Source organism: Dermacentor albipictus, chromosome 8 (genome assembly GCF_038994185.2).
Source record: "Dermacentor albipictus isolate Rhodes 1998 colony chromosome 8, USDA_Dalb.pri_finalv2, whole genome shotgun sequence".
In the NCBI taxonomy this organism is placed as follows: Eukaryota; Metazoa; Arthropoda; class Arachnida; order Ixodida; family Ixodidae; genus Dermacentor; species Dermacentor albipictus.
Genome location: NC_091828.1, coordinates 123,529,725 through 123,550,223, shown reverse-complemented (window position 1 = coordinate 123,550,223; position 20,499 = coordinate 123,529,725). Strand labels below are relative to the sequence as shown.

At 47.4% G+C, this 20,499-nt stretch overlaps 1 protein-coding gene across 1 annotated transcript in view; it reads right to left on the bottom strand.

The window, feature by feature from the left end:
* Positions 1-20,499, bottom strand: part of LOC139049158 (cytochrome P450 3A56-like) — a 34,234-nt gene that overhangs the window by 6,975 nt on the left and 6,760 nt on the right. Inside the window, exons 3-5 of the mRNA XM_070524401.1 lie at positions 4,000-4,096; positions 1,499-1,551; positions 900-996 (exon numbers count right to left, since the gene is read on the bottom strand). Of these exons, the coding sequence (XP_070380502.1) occupies positions 900-996; positions 1,499-1,551; positions 4,000-4,096 (247 nt within the window). The remainder of the gene's footprint in view (positions 1-899; positions 997-1,498; positions 1,552-3,999; positions 4,097-20,499) is intronic.

Sequence of the window (20,499 nt, the reverse complement as noted above, 5' to 3'; positions counted from 1 at the left end):
AACAGGCATTAAGGCACCCTTGGGACGTGCGCCATATGCTGCAACGACAAGATGCACAGGTGAACTTTTTATTTTGTTATATTCTGTAGGATTGGCCGTAAAGGTCAACTGTCGGTTACGGGCACTGATCGAGGTAATGGTAAGTAACGGGTTCAGCTTGCTGAAGAGTCATTAGCTCGCTTATTCGCCCCCTTGGCTTAGACCGTTTCATTTGACTCTGTATTAGCTATGTGCGAATTTATTTTGAAGCGAAGGTTTATTTGTCTACTGCCCAGGGTTTTGGTGTAGGCCACTCGGTCGAGTTCTTACCGGCGTGTCACTCAATTAAACCAATATAAAAAATAAGTTGCCAAAAGGGCTGACCCGAACAAAGTGCATGCGGTGCAAATATAATGCAATTTTGAGTTTTAGCTTATTCTTCGCTCGCTGCAGACAGTGCTTTGAGACGACAGAAAGGCGCAATAACGTTTATAAAATGTTCAAAGGAGTCTACAAATTATCTGAATTTTCGCAGTTGTCCTGTACGTTTTCAAGATGTTTTGTGTGGTGGCACCTCCTTGAAAGAAAGGAAATGATGACATCGAGCAGAACTTTATGTCGCATGGTCGCTTCGAACATTTCTCGCTCTTTTCCGATTGTGATAGCTCGCACATTTCGAAAATTGGAACGTTTATTGACTTATTTACGCAGACAAAAGCGCTGACGTATCCAAAGCCAAGGGTAAATCATTTTCCCACGCCACTCTTCGATTACGATGTCGAAAGCTTACATGACCAGTTAAGTGATAAATAATAATCTTAGTGCGAGCACGCAAATAAACATGGCTAATTTGATGGGCCTTCTACAAGCGGCTATAAGACTAAAATTTAGCAGCACGAAGGTTAAATATTTGTACTCACTCCTCGGCTTGTAAAATTGTTGAAATCTTTTATCTGGATCTTCCTGATTAGTTCGGGATCTTTCACCATAATAAACGGATGAGCCCCGTTGTAGAAGCTGTAAGAAGTCAAGACACAAAGCAAGGCTCCATGTTAAAGATTTGCTATATAAAGTACCGAGTTGAAAGTATGACGTCATAGACAGGCATTGCGGCTGGAAAAACCGGTAAGTGTATATTATGCTTTTCGTACGGTTATGTGAACACTCTCGCAAGAGATCACTTTTGGAAGTTTCGTGAGAAAATTTTTGCGGGCCTGACGGTAACAGTCGACATGAATCACTAGACCGATTCCAGCACCTGCTGTGCGGGAACATGGTATCGCTAAGGATAGCATGATTATGCATTGCTGGATAATATAATATTTTCCAGATATCACTGCAGCGGAAAATAGCAACGGGATACTAAATATTCAAGGGCAAAGAAGTGTACCACCTCCGAACGAGGTAAGATCATTGAACCAGTCACACAGTCTTTTCATTTACTCTGCGGGGCACATGGAATTAGCTTAAATTTCTTTATTTTCATTTCCGAAAAGATACAAAAAAACTAAGCACGTACCCTACAATGTCTCCATATTTGTCCAACCATTCCTTGAATGCGATCAGTGATCCCTAAAAAGAAAGCAACAAAAATAAACTACTCTACTACACTGGCAATTTATTCCTTCGCCTAGCAAAAACAAACTGTAATAAATGGGTTGCGTTTGTTAGTTTGCGTGAAATGAGAAGAGAGAAGTCTATAGCACATCTATAAATGATTTTCTTAAAAGTGTAGGAGCAGATTACCGAAGCAAAACGATAACATTGAAAGATCTCTGAATGCTTCTCACGCTACCCGGCAGCTGCAACTTATGTAACCGTAATGTTTACGAGCAGGAGCTGGCCGCGAACGCTATGCGCGAAGACGAGCACCATCTGGATGGCGTTGCAAAGAACTGGGTGAGCGCTCTATAATTGCTGGAAACACCGGAAAAAGGGTTTGTGTTTGAGCTTCCGCGTAAGAGTATTATGTTTTCTAGCATTATAAAATTACAGTCCGGCGCTAACGCGTCTGTAGGTTGTGGGTAAGTCGTACTCTATGATTTTGTCAGACGTATTTTACTTTGAGAAATTCAATGAGTTCGGTAAAGCCATTGCGCTACACGGAGTGCCTGCGTGGTTCGCAATGCGTGGTTCGGAATACTTTTTCTCTCACAAGACGTGCGGCGCGGGGCGCCAGATGCCGACAGCGTATTTTCTGGGACAGGGAGCCCTTAACGCTGTCACGTTAGAATTACTATTTGCAGGTCACACGAAATCCATCTCTCACTTTCTGCAGACAATAGAGAGAATGCTAACCTATGACAGATGACTTTCTTCTCCACATCAGCATTCCGTTGCTGCTAAAGGTGTGTTCGGTCTGGAGAAAGATTTTCTTTAGGTCTCCCAAGGACCTTTTAGCCTTGAAGTATACGTGGCTCCACGGTCTGCACTGCTGATGTTTGCACAGATTGCGGCCATGGTGAGAACAGGAAAGCTACAGGTTTTCCTTCAAAATGGCACTTTATTGACACGGGACGGTGACACACTCACCTAGCTTGCTTGACCTAAACATATATGCTGTAGATGTTTTCATTCTAGCATTTTTGCATACATATCCTTATCTTCTTTTTCTTGCTCAAAGCTTGTATACTGTCTTAGGCCACTACATATACAACTGCTACATGGCGGACCAGCTGTTTTAATAATAGGCTACCGCAGTACACACTGTGCAAGTATCGACGCTGCGTGGCCCGCATCTCACATCGCATGACAGGTGACATGAGCCGATGCTACTCAAGGTGGTGATGATGATGATTTATTGGCATCCCCTTTGAAACGGGGTGGTGAAAAACAGCCACCTAGCATGCTTGACTTATTCTGGTGTGCTATACAAGTTTTTCATCATAGCAATTTTTATACATCTCTATAATCATCTTTTCTTCCTGAAGACTTCTCTACTTTCTCCGGCTATTTAAGCAGCTGCTTCATGGCTGCTTAAGTGAAAGTAGTGGGAGACGCGCATGTAATGCCATCCAATGCTTTTACTTCCCGGGATATTTTAACAGCGTCGTATTTCTCTTGCTGAGCAGAGTACGCGTACTTGACTATCTGTCATCACAGCCATGCTTGGTTCAGTGTTTGCTACATTTCCTAGGCACTTAATCTCGAATCATGTCAGAGAAAGTCCAGGCAACAAAGCTCTATACCATTGCTGTAGTCCTTGGCCTGGATAACCTTTTCGCACAGTCAAGTGAACCGAGCGAATGTACATCTTCATTTCCGAGTCAGCCGGCCAGATTTTTCTTTCCGTATGAACTTTTATGCCGTTCCTTATATCGTAAAATGGCGATCCTAGTTTGAAGAACTCGTAGAAGATATTGCTATTGTGAACGTGCTTAGTACTATTGTTGGCGCTAGTTGCAATAGCATAATAAGAACACAGCGCTGCAGAGTTACCACAGACAAACAACAAAAACACGAGCACGGGCGATGAAGCACTTCTATCAAATGATTTATCAGAAAAGAACACAAGGGGAGTGAAAGCGCGAACGTAAACGGCCACGCGCAAAGAACTCGATTGCACACACTAACAGGCTGTTGTGTTCTCTGGGCGGCAAGGAAAAATCCAGAGCATGCGCACACGTAGCATAGTTGCATATATTAAGTTAAGCCTTGCCAAGGTGCTGATTGAGTAAACAGCAGGTGCCAAGAATAGTTAACACTCTCATGTCAGTCTGATAGAAGCGCTTCATCGTCTATGTTCCAATTTATGTTGTTTGTCTATCTTAATTAAAGATCAGTGTATTCTAATTCACTGCTTAATGAACCTTACCATTGATGAATATTTCCAGATTTGAAATTTTTGTTAAAAGTTTTCGCACGCCAAATAGGTAATTTGTGCAAAGCGCCGTAGCCACAGTATTGATGGTGCTGAAGAACATCGTCACAAAACTTTTTAAAACGTACTCGTATGTGGCTCTTACTGAAATATTTTAGCCCGTATATTTATAAATACCGTCTTTGTAAAGCAACCTTTACCTTCTGTATTATCTCAGAGAGGTTTCCTGAAAGAAGGCTTGGAGGAGGTCCGGGAATTCCGAGGTCTTTAAAGAACGAGAAACGTCGCTTGCGTTGTCTGAAAAACACATGCAACAAATTATGGTGTGGACAATGCCATACTGATGCATTTTTTTCTTGAGGCTACTGCTCAAAACATTAGCAGCAAACTGAGCCAAAAAAGGCAGTAGTTCGATATTTGCAGATATCTAAAAGATATTTGAACGGACTTAAGGACGTATCAAGGTGGGGATTAAACTGAACCGTTATGATTTCACTTTAAAACTACACTAAACGAATTGTTATCCATGACATCGATGCTTACTTTAAAGGCCCTTTAGCTATAACACATTTCTGTTCTAAAGCCGCTGTACCTTTTTCTATTCTATGTAAGGGATGCGCCTAAGTTTGGAAAATCAAGTGCTGTCCACTCTCGCGGAGCCATGATTTCTTATATGGTATACTTCTCATCGAAAATTTGACGGAAGCCCGTCTGGTCAGGATTAAACATGAGAAAAAAAAATGCGCACAGCAACCAAGTAAAACTTTAAAATTGAAGACCTTTCGGCTTCCATACAGTAGCCTTGTTCACAAATAGGGCTTGCGTATGGAAGCCGAAAGGTCTCTCCATTTAATGTTTCACTTGGCCACTGAATCTCTTTTTTTGTCAATGTATACTTCTGGTCAACATGCCAAGACAGCCATACTTACAATATAAACCATGCTGCAAGCGCGACGATGACGCTCCAAAGTAGGACTTCAAGCATGGTCTCCGATGCCGGCGTTCGGGACAATTTCGCTACAGACGCGCCGGGACTTCAGCGGAAATGGTTTGCGAGCAGATATTGTCGCGGGTGGCACGCAGTATGAGGTGTTTCTCTCTTTTCTCGATGTAGCGGCCGTTAGTGCCCGACGCTCCAGACCGATGACAAGCAACCGGCTGTGACTTCAGATACGCCGATGTGGCTTATCCAATTAGGAACAGTGCAATGACTGGCACACACTATAAAGATAACAAAAGCCTAGCGCTCGTGGTAGTCGACTTTATGAGACGCATCAAGTTTTTTTTATTCCTTAGGTTCATTCAACGGTAATCACCTGACCCTACAACAAGCTTGTTTAAAGTGTGGGCTGGCTGAAAAACTGCTACATGTTATGTGAAACGACGGCAAAATGTTCAATATGGAAAACAATAGCAATAAATTCGTATGGTTTTATACCATTATGAAATATTTATGTATTTCTTGGCGCAAAGCCACACAAACTTGTTTGTTGCAAGGCCTATATTATTTCTACAGGACTCCTGCTATATCTTAAAATTTGATCGAATTACTTCTCATGGCCTTTGCCTGAACGGGTTTGCAAAACAAAAGGAACACAGAGCCTGTGACATATGATCACATATAAAATATGTGTTATTTGGCGACAACTGCCGAAAAATACAACATAGCCGCACGTGTGACATAGCCGCACGAGGTGATAATGTAGCGCCAAACTGTGACGGTGTACTGTGTTATATTCTTCGGTGAAAATGTCGACGTTCGCCAAGTAAGCACGAAGACGGTTTTGGGGCGATCGTACAAGTTTCTAGGCGTCATAATCGACAGGGACTTGTCATGGAGCCCACACATATCTTACGTGAAAAAACGGTTGACAGGCATCTGCCACCTGTTCAAGTTTTTCGCTGGCAAGACCTGGAGAATGTCGCCTAGTGCCATGTTACAACTGTACAGGGTGCTTTTTCTGGGATTTCTGTGATACAGCTTGCCAGCAATAAACAACACAGGCAAAACGAATCTACGCACAATACAAAGTCTTCAGGGTCAAGTGCTCCAGATCTGTCTAGGCCTGCCTCAGAGTGCTTCAACAGTGGCTACGATAGCAATTGCTAGAGACCACCTTGTCAAGACCCACATTGAAATGGAAGTACTCAGGACCCATATAAGGCATCTAGCCAGGTCTCCTCATCACCATTTAGCCTCTCTACCAGCGGACAGGCCACACGCATCTTTCAGCCAAACGATAACTGCATATGATGAATCATTGCCAGCTTGTTTCACTCTGGCTGCGAGACCTTCGATCCCTCCATGGTGCCTCGCTCAGCCAAAAATCAACCTCGCAATACCTGATATCTCGGAAAAAGCTGATCTGTCATCACCAGCCCGTAGACAGCTCACGCTACTATATTTGTACGAGAACTACCGTGACTCTACGCATATTTACACTGATGGATCTGTCCTTCCAAGGAGCTCCGCGGCGGCAATCATCATACCAGTGAAAGCTACAACAATCAAATTTAAGACGACCCACGCGACAACATCGACGGCAGCAGAGCTCGCAGCGCTCTTTACTGCTCTTCATGCCATTGGTGATGAACCGCCACACAAATGGACAATATTCTGCGATTCGAAGGCGGCACTGCAGTCTCTACTGTCACCTTTACTACGCGGACCACACGAAGAACTAATATTCCATATTACAGAGACATTGCACCATATAAGTGATGCAGGCCACGAAATAACCTTTCAGTGGCTTCCAAGTGACTGCGGGATTATCGGCAATGAACGGGCGGATCACGCTGCCCGCTCAGCCCATACTGAGGAGCGTCACGTCCCAATTCCTCTTTCTAGAACTGACGCGGCACGGAAGCTCCGCCTACTTGCTCGGCAGTGCACCGCGTCGCAATGGAATGAGCCACATTTAAGAAATCCGCGTCTGTACTCACTTGATCCAACATTAAGTCTTCGAGCGCCATCACAGCTTCGCCGTAGAGACGCCACGCTTCTATATCGAATTTGGTTGGGCGTCGCCTTTACTAAAGCCTATTCCTTCCGCATAGGGATGACCGACACCCCAACCTGTGACCACTGCGGCCATGAAGAATCAATTGGCCATATTTTGTGCACCTGCCCGCAGTACAGTCCACAGAGGGCATGCCTTAGCCACGAACTTGACCAACTGGACGACCAACCGCAATCCGAAAAAAGAATTCTGCAGCATCGAAAGGACCTACCATCACAGAAGAAGGCCGTGCAAGCGCTTTTGCGCTTCGTGCGATCTACCGGCCTGTGTGAACGACTCTAACTGGAACGCCTTTTGTGCGCGTGTCTCCATGTTTGCGCGTTGGTTTTTTTTTGCGTTTTCCTTTCTGTCATCTTTCTGACCCCTATCCCCCATCCCCAGTGTAGGGTAGCAAACCGGAGACTCATATCTGGTTAACCTCCCTGCCTTTCCTCTTCATTCTCCCTCTAAATTGGGGCGTGGAACGATGGCTCCCGCTTGCGCTTCTTTAATGTTTTGGCTGGACAATCTTCTCGTATCGCTGTGATTTGGGTGTCAATCAACGCGGGAGGTTGTGACGCTTTTGTTCATTTAGGAATTTATTTAGCAATACTGCGGGCCTTAGAAGACCTAGGCAGGAGGGAAAAGGTACATACAAAAAAGAAAACACATTAGATTGACGAAGGATTATTGTCAAACTTTTGTCGGTGTGTGGGCCTCTCGCCGACATGTTCCTGATTTTGTCTGCGCGACACGTTGCAAGCTGCTCGGCCTAACGGCTGGCATGTCTAGCGCGACTAAGTGTGGACGACTCCTTCGCTGGTGGCGCCCTTCGACAGCTGCTATGGCAGCGGCTTCTACGAAAGTAGAAGATGTCCACGAGGAAGTTGGCTGGAAGACGGTCTCCGGCAGAAGAGCCGAAAAGGCTTGTCGGATCTCCCCTCCTAAACCGGCTTCTAAGCAAACCTCACTTACAGAGCGTACATAGACAAGGGACGAAAAAAACGACGAAGACAAGCGCTAACGAAGACATCGATCTTTTGGTCCCTTGTCTATGTATGGGCTCTAAGAGGAAGCTTTAGCTCGAGTGCTCCTATCTAAATACATCTAAAAGGAGAATTCGTTTTTCTCGGCAACCAGTGCACCAAGCAGCGCGCAGACACGGACACAGTGAAGACAAACAGGAATAGACTACACTCGCTGCTGTTTCGTTTCTTATTCCTGTTTGTCTTTACTGTGTCCGTGTCTGCGCGCTGCTTCAGCAGCAAGGTACTATGATCACTCACCAACTAGCCCAACTTTCCACGTTACAGTGCACAAAATTTGACGAGGTTTGTTGCATATAAAGGACAAACTTAAAATCTAGTGACGGTTTGCTTCGAATTTTTTAGTTAGATTGTCAATTTTTTATTAAAAATTGGCAAAAATCCAAAATTTTCAAAAAACGAAACTATCAAGTTTACAACTCTGTAACTCAACTACTAAATAGGATAATACAATTCTGTGAATCGCATCTAATAGTAAATCTAAAGCGGAGAAATTCATATGTTATACATGAATATAAAAAAAAAACTTCATCATAGGGAAATACAACTTCTTCAAAACCGTTGTAACCAACGTAACAAATTCACGTAATATGTAAAATGACATATTGAATTTGTCCGCTTTGAATGATCTAATGGATGCCGTTTACAGAACCGCGATATCAGTTCTTGATGCAGAGCTATACATTTGTAAATTTCGTGCTTCTATTTTTTTCAAGCGGTCAAATATTTGAACATCACTTTAAGAAAATTCATGCCCTAAATCGAAATTCCGCTTCCAACAGTCACTAGAATTTAACTTTCTCTTTCAAATGCAACAAATTTCATCAAAATCGGTCCAGGAGTTATCTCATAAAAACGTTTTTGCGTTTTACATGTATTTGAATTGCCGCGTCGGAGTTTGGCCCGAACTAAAGCTTCCTCTTAAGTGATGTTTGAAACAATTAAATACCAACTAGCCCGTACCAACACCTTGCTTCTAAGTAAGGAGGCCAGGCTGGCGCGAGGCAGGTGAGCGCACGTTGTATACTGACGCGCACGTAGACGCGTCAATGTATACTTCTGGTCAACATGCCAAGACAGCCATACTTATAATATAAACCATGCTGTAAGCGCGACGATGACGCTCCAAAGTAGCACTTGAAGCATGGTCTCCGATGCCGGCGTTCGGGACAATTTCGCTACACACGCGCCGGGACTTCAGCGGAAATGGTTTGCGAGCAGATATTGTCGCGGGTGGCACGCAGTATGAGGTGTTTCTCTCTTTTCTCGATGTAGCGGCCGTTAGTGCCCGACGCTCCAGACCGATGACAAGCAACCGGCTGTGACTTCAGATACGCCGATGTGGCTTATCCAATTAGGAACAGTGCAATGACTGGCGCACACTATAAAGATAACAAAAGCCTAGCGCTCGTGGTAGTCGACTTTATGAGACGCATCAAGTTTTTTTTATTCCTGAGGTTCATTCAGCGGTAATCACGTGACCCTACAACAAGCTTGTTTAAAGTGTGGGCTGGCTGAAAAACTGCTACATGTTATGTGAAACGACGGCAAAATGTTCAATATGGAAAACAATAGCAATAAATTCGTATGGTTTTATACCATTATGAAATATTTATGTATTTCTTGGCGCAAAGCCACACAAACTTGTTTGTTGCAAGGCCTATATTATTTCTACAGGACTCCTGCTATATTTTAAAATTTGATCGGATTACTTCTCATGGCCTTTGCCTGAACGGGTTTGCAAAACAAAAGGAACACAGAGTCTGTGACATATGGTCACATATAAAATATGTGGTATTTGGCGACAACTGCCGAAAAATACAACATAGCCGCACGTGTGACAAAGCCGCACGAGGCGATGTTGTAGCGCCAAACTGTGACGGTGTACTGTGTTATATTCTTCGGTGAAAATGTCGGCGTTCGCCAAGCAAGCACGAAGACGGTTTTGGGACGTGGAACGATGGCTCCCGCTTGCGCTTCTTTAATGTTTTTGGCTGGAGAATCTTCTCGTATCGCTGTGATTTGGGTGTCAATCGACGCGGCAGGTTGTGACGCTTTTGTTCATTTAAGAATTTATTTAGGAATACTGCGGGCCTTAGAAGGCCTAGGCAGGAGGGAAAAGGTACATACAAAAAAAGAAAACACAGTAGATTGACGAAGAGAGAGAGAGAGAGAGAGATGCAAATGAAAGGAAGGCAGGGAGGTTAAGCAGACTTAAAACGTCCGGTTTGGTACCCTGCACTAGGGGAAGGGAAAGGGGAAGTAAAGACGGAAAGAAGAGCGTGACCAAAATGAAAGCATGAGAAAAAAAATATGAGAAGGGACGAAATGGGGTCATTATAGTCTGTCTAATAGGCCACTGTCACGTAGAAAAGTCAACAGAGCCTTGACCGACTTTTGCTGCGACGACAGTTCACGTCGGCATTCCAAAACCGACTGTTCTGAAAGTGGCCTGTCGTCAAGGCGCGCCAACGCGGTCGCTAGTGACAGCCGGTGCGCGCTGTACCGAGGACAGTGGCAAAGCACGTGTTCGATAGTCTCTTCGCCGCCGCAGTGTCTGCAAGCCGAGCTGTCATCCATACCGACTCGGAAGGCGAAGGATCTTGTATAGGCGACACCAAGCCACAGTCGGCAAAGTACTGCTGTTTCGAGTCGAGAGAGTCCAGGTGGGGGTCGAAGTCGAAGGGATGGGTCCAGACGGTGTAGACGTGTATGCTTTAAGCTGGGTGTGTTCCATAAAGGTTTGGTGGCTTCATTTGCAAGCACACGAATTTTCGTTGCAGCGTCTGTTCTTGAGAATGGAATGGAGTCTTGCAAGCCCTCCTCGTGTGCAGATCGTGCTGCTGCGTCGGCAAGTTCATTGCCCATTATGCCACAGTGGCTTGGAATCCACTGCAAAGTGAAGTCGTGTCCTTGCTCGACGAGGTGGTGAAGCAGCAGTCTGATTTCCATAACTAGTTTTTCGTGGGGTCCTCGGCGTAAGGCAGAAACCAAACAATGAAGAGCAGCCTTCAAAATTTACAGTTCTTCTTACAGTTCTTCAAAAATTACACGAAGTGCACAACGAATAGCAGCAAGCTCCGCGGCAGTCGATGTAGTCTGGTGAGATAGTCGAATCTTAATTGTGGAAGGTTTTGCAGAAAAGATCACCGATCCTGCAGACCCATTCACCGTGGTTGAAGCGTTAATATAAAGATGATGACGCTCGTTGTAAGTCTCATACAGCAAGAGCAGGGAAAGCTGCTTGAGTGCTGGAGACGATTGTTGGGCTTTTGTTGGTATTCCTGGTACCATTAGTGGAACATTTGCTGGAGCCAAGCACCATGGTGGAAACGGAACTTTCGCTGGAGCTGTATAACCTGATGGAAGGTATGCACGATAAGGCAGGACTGTTTCACAAAAGAAAGCACGTGGTCGATCCTCTGGCAGTGAGGCTAGATGATGGGCAGGGGCTCGAGCAAGGTGTCTTACGTGTGCTCTGAGCGCTTCCATGACTATATGGGTCTTGGCTGGGAAATCGTGTGCAATGGCAATGGTTTCAGCCGTTGACGAACACCGCGGCAATCCAAGACACACTCTAAGTGCCTGGGCCTGGACGCTTTCGAGTGTACGGATATTACTTCTGCAGGTGCTGGTCAGCACAGGCAAGCTGTATCGCAAGTACCCAAGAAAGAGCGTCCTGTACAGTTGCATCATTGCATGTACTGAAGTACCCCAGACATTTCCTCCAAGAAACTTAAACACATTAGAGATATCTGTCAGGCGCTTCTTTAGGTAGGCCACATGAGGATTATTGTCAAACTTTTGCCGGTGGGTTGGCCTCTCGCCGACATATTCCTGATTTTGTCTGCTCGACGCGTTGCAAGCTGCTCGGTCTAACGGCTGGCATGTCTAGCGCGACTAAGTGCCGACGACTCCTTCACTGGTGGCGCCCTTCGACACCTGCTATGGCAGCGGCTTCTACGCAAGTAGAAGATGTCCACGAGGAAGTTGGCTGGAAGACGGTCTCCGGCAGAAGAGCCGAAAAGGCGTGTCGCATCTCCCCTCCTAAACCGGCTTCTAAGCAAACATCACTTACAGAGCATACATAGACAAGGGACCAAAAAAACGACGAAGACAAGCGCTAACGAAGACATCTTTCGGTCCCTTGTCTATGTATGCGCTTTAAGTGATCTTTTAAACAATTAAATACCAACTAGCCCGTACCCAAACATTGCTTCTAAGCAAAGAGGCCAGGCTGGTGTGGGGCAGGTGAGCGCACGTTGCCCGATTCCTAACATTATGAATCGGGTTGTAATGGCTTCGCGCATGCCTCCCATGCCCCAGGAGCATATCAAAATTGGACTGCGCCCCAGAGGCGGCTTGAATTTGGAAAACATTGGTCCCACTTCTTTGGGCAATGCAATCACCGACGCGGCAGGCCTATGTCTAGAGAAAAGGGTGTATGATGTAATTTGTCCAAACGTTATTCAAAACATTTTGGCGGCCGGCACCCCGCTTTGAGAAAACGCAGAAAGATATGTGAACATCCAATCTATTACAATTGCTGGTAAAGCCCATGAGGTAGATGCCTATGAAATTGCTCCTAGCGATACGTGCAAGGGGGCTATTAGAAATGTGGACATCAACGATGGGCCGGCAGCCCTTGAGAGGAACATTTTGAACGGCCGCAACCCGCTAGCGTTCGGCGTGAAGAGAATCAAGGGTTCTGGATCAGTTATCATCGTCTTCGACGGACTTCGTGTGCCGAACTTTGTGAGATGTGGACCCACTTTGGTGCGCTGTTGCCTATACGGCAAACAAGTTGAACTACATATGCTCCAACTGCGGAAGGATTAGCAATCGAGAGGACATCTGCCAGGCGCCTGGAACTACGGAATGTAGAAGTTGTGGTTTGCGTAACCAAAGTGCATCGCATGTGTGTGAGCCGTAATACAAATTGTGCGGTGGCTTGCATAAAGCGGCTGACAAGGTGACAAGAAAAGCAGCGAGAGAGAGAGAGAGAGAGAGAGAAACTTTATTTTGGTTCCTTCAAGGATTTAGCGCCTCGAGGTCTCGGTCGTCTTGGGCGCCGGCGACTTGGAGCCTCTTCCAGCAAGGGTGGGCCCCTATTCCAGGGCTCCACTGAGCCTAGCTACCTCACTAGCGTGCTGCACTAAGGCCCTTTGGGCCGTGAGCTCGCAGCTGGTAAGCCGACTCTCCCATTGCTCCGCACTCGGGTTATTGTGTTGGTGGAATGATTTATTGTGTTTACATTCCCATGTGACATGGTATAGTGTGGGTGTGGCCCCGCACCATGGGCAGGTGTCTCCATATTGTGTTGGGTACATTTTGTTTAGGATGTATAAATTTGGGAAGGAGTTTGTCTGCAATCTGCGCCAACTCGTTGCTTCCTCCTGCGTTAGAGCTTTGTGCGGTGGGGGATATTTGGCTCTCGTCCCTCTGTATAAGTTTAAGATTTCTGTGTATCCTCCCTCACAAGCGTGTGGGTGATACTCCAAAGCAGCGAAAGAATTTTATACTGAGCTGTTCCTCAGAGCAGCCAGGACAGCTCCTTCGAAAGTAGTTATGAACAGGTTACAGAGGCTCGTTCTACAACTTGCGATGAAGTTAGAAGGGCCCTAGAAGACATGAAGCAAGGAAAGGCGGAAGGTAGAGATGGAATAACATTCGATTTCATCAAAGATGGAGGAGACATCATGCTTGAAATGCTTGCGGCTCTTTATATTCCATGTCTCACTACAACAAGGGTCCCGGAGAACTTGAAGAATGCCATCATTTTACTAATTCACAAGAAGGGAGACGTTAAAGAATTGAAAAATTATAGGCCCATTAGTTTACTTCCAGTATTGTATAAAATTTTCACGAAGGCAATTTTGAGTAGAATACGGCAACCAATCAGGCAATCGAGAAATCTGCAGAGTACAATCAGCCGCTTTACAGGTCTTTCATATATTACGAAAATGCATTTGATTCAGTAGAAATACCAGCAGTCATAGAGGCACTACGTAATCGAGGAGTAGGGCAGGCTTACGTAAATATCTAGGAAAATACGTACAGAGATTCTACCACCACCCTAATTCTCCACAAGAAAAGTAGGAAGATACCTAAAAAGAAAGGGTTAAGACAAGGAGACACAACTTTTCTAGTGTTATTCACTGCGAGCTTGGAGGAACTATTCAAGTTATTGAATTGGGACGGCTTAGAGATCAACGGCGAATATCTCAGCAACCTTTGGTTTGCGGATGGCATTGTCGTATTCAGGAACACTGCGGAAGAGTTACAACAAATGATTGAGGACCTTAACGGGGAGAGTGTACGGGTTGGGTTGAAGGTTATTTTGCAGAAAACAGATATAATTATCCATAGCCTGGCAAAGGAACAAGAATTCAGTATCGCCAGTGAGCCTCTAAAGTATCCGAAAGAATACGTTTGCATAGGGTGATTACTCATAGGGAACTCTCATCATGGGAAGGAAATTTACAGAAGAATAAAATTGGCTTGAAGCGCATACAGCAAACATATTTAGATCCTTACGGGAAACTTAGTATTATCACTAAAGTGTGTATAATCAGTGCATTCTACCGGTGCTAACACATGGGGCAGAAACAAGAAGACTGACAAAGAAGTTCGAAAACAAGTTAAGTACCGCACAATGAACGATCAAACGAAGAATAATACGCGCAACGTTAATAGACAGGAAGAGAGCGGTGTGGATAAGAGAGCAAACGGGCATAGCAGATATTCTAATCAACGTTAAGAGAAAGAAGTGGAGCTGGAAAGGTCATGTAATGCGTAGGTTAGATAACCAGTGGACCGTTAGGGTTGCAGAATGGGTGCCAAGAGAAGGGAAACGCAGTCGAGGACGGTGAAAGGCTAGGTGGTGTGAAGAAATTAGGAAACTGGCATGCTCAAGTTGGAATCGGTTGGCGCAGCCCAGAAGTAATTGGAGATCGGAGGAAGAGGCCTTCGTCCTGCAGCGGACGTAAAATAGGTTGTTGTTGTTGACGACGTTGATGCTAATAGACAGTTTTAGTTACACGTACGTAGAGGCTTTGCGTGCGTAGAACTTCTACGTGTGAGCAGTGCGCATGCGTAGAACGTAGCGGGCGCGCGCGCGTCTCACGGACGTACGTGAGATTCAATTCATTGCGTGCGTTTCTTGCGCACGTAGACAGCTTCGCGCGGGACGAACAAGCGATAGCGGGCCGCGCGCGCGCAGACGGCTCGAATCAAAACACGGCGACAGGATTGAATTGGCTACCGCCGTGTTCACATTTCCCGATCGATGGAGCTACGGGGTCCCTCTTGGCGTGCGTCGCGTACGTGTAGCTAAAAGCGTGTCAGATGGCGTGCACGTAAGGTACGTAGGCTTTTCTCGTTTGCGTACGTGAAGCCACTACGTACGTGTAACTAAAGCTGTCTAATGATGATGATGAATTCCATACGTGGCACCTGTGAGACGTCAGGAGCGCGCCAGAGAAGAGCGCTTGAAGACACAGGTGGCTGAAGAGGAGCCGCAGGTGGCGAACGGTTGCGCCACATCCAGGGAGCGCTCTCGCTTGCTCCCACAGCCACCCCCGCTTCCCGCAGCATGCGTCATCGAGACAACGAGGGTCAAGCGGAAGCAGGAGTCGCTCCCGCTCCAGGGGACCGCAGGTGCGCTTCTCGTTTGGTGGAGGCGCTGACTCCTGGACTCATAAGCTCGAGGGCAAAGGGACGGGCGTGGCACAGCTGTCGGAAAGTGAGATTCGCCGTCCAGAGATAGTATGTATCGTTCGAAAAGGAGAACAGCAGCCTCAGGACGGCGGTTGATAGGCTTGCACTAGAACTAGTTGAGCACCGCAGAGGAATCATTCGTAACAAGTCCGCTTCGTCGGAGTGCCCGTCGGTTAATGAGGTTCTGAAATCTATGCAGAGGGTAACGCTAGAAGGCGGGGCCCACGAGTGTCCGACTCCCCAAAAGAGGGCCCTCGATCAGGCTCTCTCTGCAATTAACGATAGCATCACAGAAATCAACGACCGACTTAGACGTAGTGAGTGTAGCAAGGAGGAATCGGGGAATCAGGCTGCAGAAGATTGAGACGTATCTTAATGAGACCTTAGTTCCCGTCATGGAGAAAATATGTCCCAAAAGGGTACCTATGCAGGGCAGGTCTCTCCATAGCTCTCAATTAAATCAGATATCTCCAAATATTCAGTACGGCCCCGACTGAAGTTCAGTGTTTGACGGAAACCCGTCTGGTCGGGATGAAACACGGTTAAAAGGGTAAACAAAAACCCGGGGCACTTCGCCGACCAAATAAAGATTTAAAAGAAAAGAAGACGTTTCGGCTCCCACACGGGAGCCTTGTTCACAGGTAAAATAAACAAAGATGCTCGAGCAGCTAGCTTAAATAGTCTAGAACACGTGACGCAGGCAGCGCGCATACACTGACGGCAGATTGCCATCGCTCCTGTTCAGAGTGTGTGGCGTAGTCTGGATCATGAGCGACTCAAGATCAAGGCGTCGAGATAGCCCTTTTTCCCTGGCAAGGACACGTGCCTTCCCCCCGTCGATTGCGTGGCCGCTTGAAGTGGCATGCTCATCCAAGGCACTGGATTTCACATTTTCTTTTCTGACGTCATAATTGTGCTGTTTGAGACGCCTTTCAAAGTCACCAGTTTCGCGAATGTACACGTAGTCGCAATCCGCGCATGGGACAACGTACACAACACCTGGGAATTTCTCTTTTGGTAATTTATTCTTAACATTGACGAGTGATTGCCGTAGTTTCTGGTTTGGAATGTGTGCCACTTTAACATTGTATGAACGCAGAATACGGCTTAGAGCTTCACTCGTGGACGGGATATAGGGTATTCCGGCGCGCTTTTGACTAGAGGCAGCATGGGGTAACTGCGGACGTGCCATTTGTCGTTCGACAGCATTCAAGAAAGAGCACGGGTAACCACAGGCTGATAGTTCCCGCCGTACCACGCTTACGTCGGATGCGTAGTCTTCTTGTCTCGTGCAGATTTCCTCCGCGCGTCGTAGAAGCGTCGAAACCACTGCCCTTTTGTGAGAAGCAGGCTGCAAGGAGCCGAAACGCAAGTAGCGTCCTGTGTGAGTTGGCTTTCTGTAAACTGCGAACGACAAAGTGGGCCCCTTTCTTTCAATCAGCATATCAAGGAACGGAAGCTTGCCGTTGACTTCCTCTTTTACCGTGAACTGGATCGCTGCTTCCATGCTGTTCAGGTGTGAAGTGAACGACTGAACTGCTTCTTTATGAATGATGCAAAAACAGTCGTCCACGTAGCGAAAGAATGCCTTCGGAGCAGGGCTGAACGAAGCGAGTGCTCGACTTTCAAGTGCTTCCATTGTCAAGTTAGCGGCAGTCACCGATATGGAAGCTCCCATAGCCGTTCCGTGGACCTGTTTGTAGAAGCACTTTTGGAACGTAAAGTACGTATTTGATAAACAGAACTGTAACAGCCGAGCCAGGTCCGGTGCATCAATGGGCGATCTCTCGGGGAGAGTGGCATTCGACTCCAGAGCGGTACTGCATGCATCCACGGCCAGTTCCGTTGGCAAACTAGTAAAAAAGCGATTTCACATCAAAAGAGACCAAGATGTCGTCTTTGTCCAGTACGACGTCACGGACTTTGTCCATCAAGTCGTAGGAATTGCGTATGTGAGTAGCACGTTGTCCGACGAGGGGCGAAATGACACGATGTAAAAATCCTGATAGCTTGTGCAGGGGTGAACGCGTGAAATCTACAATTGGACGCATCGGAACGCCTGGCTTGTGAAACTTGGGGAGGCCATAAAGAGGAGGGGCCGAACCATTATAACAAAGTAATGTAAAATACAGTGACTTGCGTTCAGGGGGGACCACACGAAAGACATCGGCCAAAAGCTTCTGGTAGTCTCTTTGCACCTTGGGTGTTGGATTCCGGTCAAGTTGAACGTACGTATTCGTGTCTTCTAACACCAGAAACTTCGGCAATCACTCGTCAATGTTAAGGACAAATTACCAAAAGAGAAATTCCCAGGTGTTGTGTACGTTGTCCCATGCGCGGATTGCGACTACGTGTACATTGGCGAAACTGGTGACTTTGAAAGGCGTCTCAAACAGCACAATTATGACGTCAGAAAAGAAAATGTGAAATCCAGTGCCTTGGCTGAGCATGCCACTTCAAGGGGCCACGCAATCGACTGGGGGAAGGCACGTGTCCTTGCCAGGGAAAAAGGGCTATCTCGACGCCTTTATCTTGAGTCCCTCATGATCCAGACTACGCAACACACTCTGAGCAGGAGCGATGGCAATCTGCCGTCAGTGCATGCGTGCTGCCTGCGTCACGTGTTCTAGACTATTTAAGCGAGCTGCTCGAGCACCTTTGTTTATTTTACCTGTGAACAAGGCTCCCGTGTGGGAGCCGAAACGTCTTCTTTTCTTTTAAATCTTTATTTGGTCGGCGAAGTGCCCCGGGTTTTTGTTTACCCTTTTAACCACGGCCCCGACTAATAAGAATTTCAGTTTGGCGATGGAACTGCAGGGGAATCAGTCCTAGAAAGGCTGCCCTCCTGCAGTAAATAAAGTGGAGGCTGCGAAACCCCACGCAGTTATGCTCCAAGAAACACTGACCATCGATCTTTCCTTCGCGGGCTGCAAGGTAGAGTCCTTTCGAGGGGATAGAAGCGGGGGTGTCGCCATTCTGATAAACAGCAAGATTGCTTTTGTCCAACATGAGCTCCACACGCTACACGGTATTGTTGAATTTACTGCGGTTGATTGTTCCCAACATTTATGCAGGCAACAGCGGCAGCATATTTCTCCTCAATTTGTACAGCAGTCTTAAAGATTTCAGACAGTGCGTCAAATTCATCCTAACCAAGGTCACTAAACAAGGTATAGGGACGCTCCTCTGCTTGTTGGGAGGGGGACTTAAATGCACCTCGTCAAGCTTGGGGATACCCATTCTCCACCGGCAAGAGAGAGAGGCTGTATATGCACGCTTCGGGCCTTCGTCTAACTCTGACTACAGACCCCGAACAACCAACTAGATGCGGTACCTCCTCGTGCAGGGACTCTACTCCTGACTCAACTTTTAACGCGACAGCGCTAAGGAACTCGTGTCGCAGAAAAGCCGGTGTCGTCGGTGTCGGCGTCATCGGCGTTGGCCGTGAGCGATAGGAGATGCCCAGGGACTGTGCGAAGGTTGAATAACATCACGGCGCAGCATATCTTCGACTTGGGTGGTAATGACACGACGCTCTTCGGCAGAGACGCGATATGGTCGTTGACGTAACGGCTGATGTGAACCGGTGTCAATGTAATGCTGCACTTCCGACGTGCGGCCCAGGTGAGGTTGTGAAACGTCGAATGAACTTCTAAATTTGTGCAGGAGATCAAGAAGGTCGGCGCGTTCGGCAGGTGTAAGGGTATCGGCGATGGCATGCGAGAACGCAACCCTGGACGTTTCTTCAAGCGCGGACATCGAAGATGCTTGGCCGGGGTCGACGTCAAAAGAGTCTCCAGGGACGTCAACCAAAGACGAAGAGTCGAGGAGTTCCACGAAGCCAAGGCATTCACCAACGAGCAACGTAAGAGGCGCACAGAGGGGATTGTAAAAGTAGAAATTGCCGCAGCCGCCAGCCATGTCAAGCGTCGCGAAGGGTAGTGGGAGAGATTTACGGCTCATGAAGACGTCGGACGGCGTGAAGAGGACCGTTGCATCAGCGATGGCATCGCAAAAGACGGGGACGAGGGCGAAGGAGCCAGGTGGAATATCTGTGTCCTCGCGCACGGTAAGTTTAGAAGGGCGGTCGCAATCTTCGTCCAAGGGTGCGTCACAAGGGGAAAATTCGACTTCGGCGCGTGCGCAGTCGATCACGGCTTTATGACTGGATAAGAAGTCCCATCCGAGGATGACGTCATGCGAGCAGGTGGGAAGAACAATACACTCGACGATGTAAACAATGCCGTGAATAAGCACACGTACAGTACAGGCTGCGTGCGGAGTGACGGGCTGCGCGCTTGCCGTACGAAGCGACAGTCCAGAAAGCGGCGTGGTCACCTTGCGCAGCGAACGGCACAGTTTGGCGGCTATCACAGAAACGGCTGCGCCGGTATCCACAAGAGCGAATGTAGGAACACCTTCTACACAAATTTCGACCACGTTAGCAGGAGAGGCGCGAGGACTTTGACAGTTCGAATGGGGCGCAGTTCTTGCCTCTTGAACTGCGACGTTCAGTTTTCCTGGTCAGGTGGTGCGGGTCGCCGACGCATTGGGGAGAGCGAGCGTCGGCGAGGGGATGGCGAGCGACGCGAAGGAAATTCTGGGATGTCAGCACGAGCATACGGTTGGGGGGAAGGAGCGGCGTATTGGCGAAATGGCTGGCTGCCGTACTGGAAGGGCCGCGAGGCGTCGCCGAACGCGTGAGGACGACGGCGGCAATATCGGGCGACGTGTCCGGGAGTGCAGCAAGAATAACAGATGGGTCGGTTGTCAGGTGTCCGCCAAGGATTAGCTCGCGGTGCGGTCCAAGATGTAGCATGGGCTTCCGGTGGCAGCGGTTGGGACTGGGTCGTGAAAGACGCCGGTGGAGGCCTGCGTACTGCCTGGGCGTACGTAAGAGGCGCGGCCACAGGCAGGACTGGCTGCGCATAGGTGA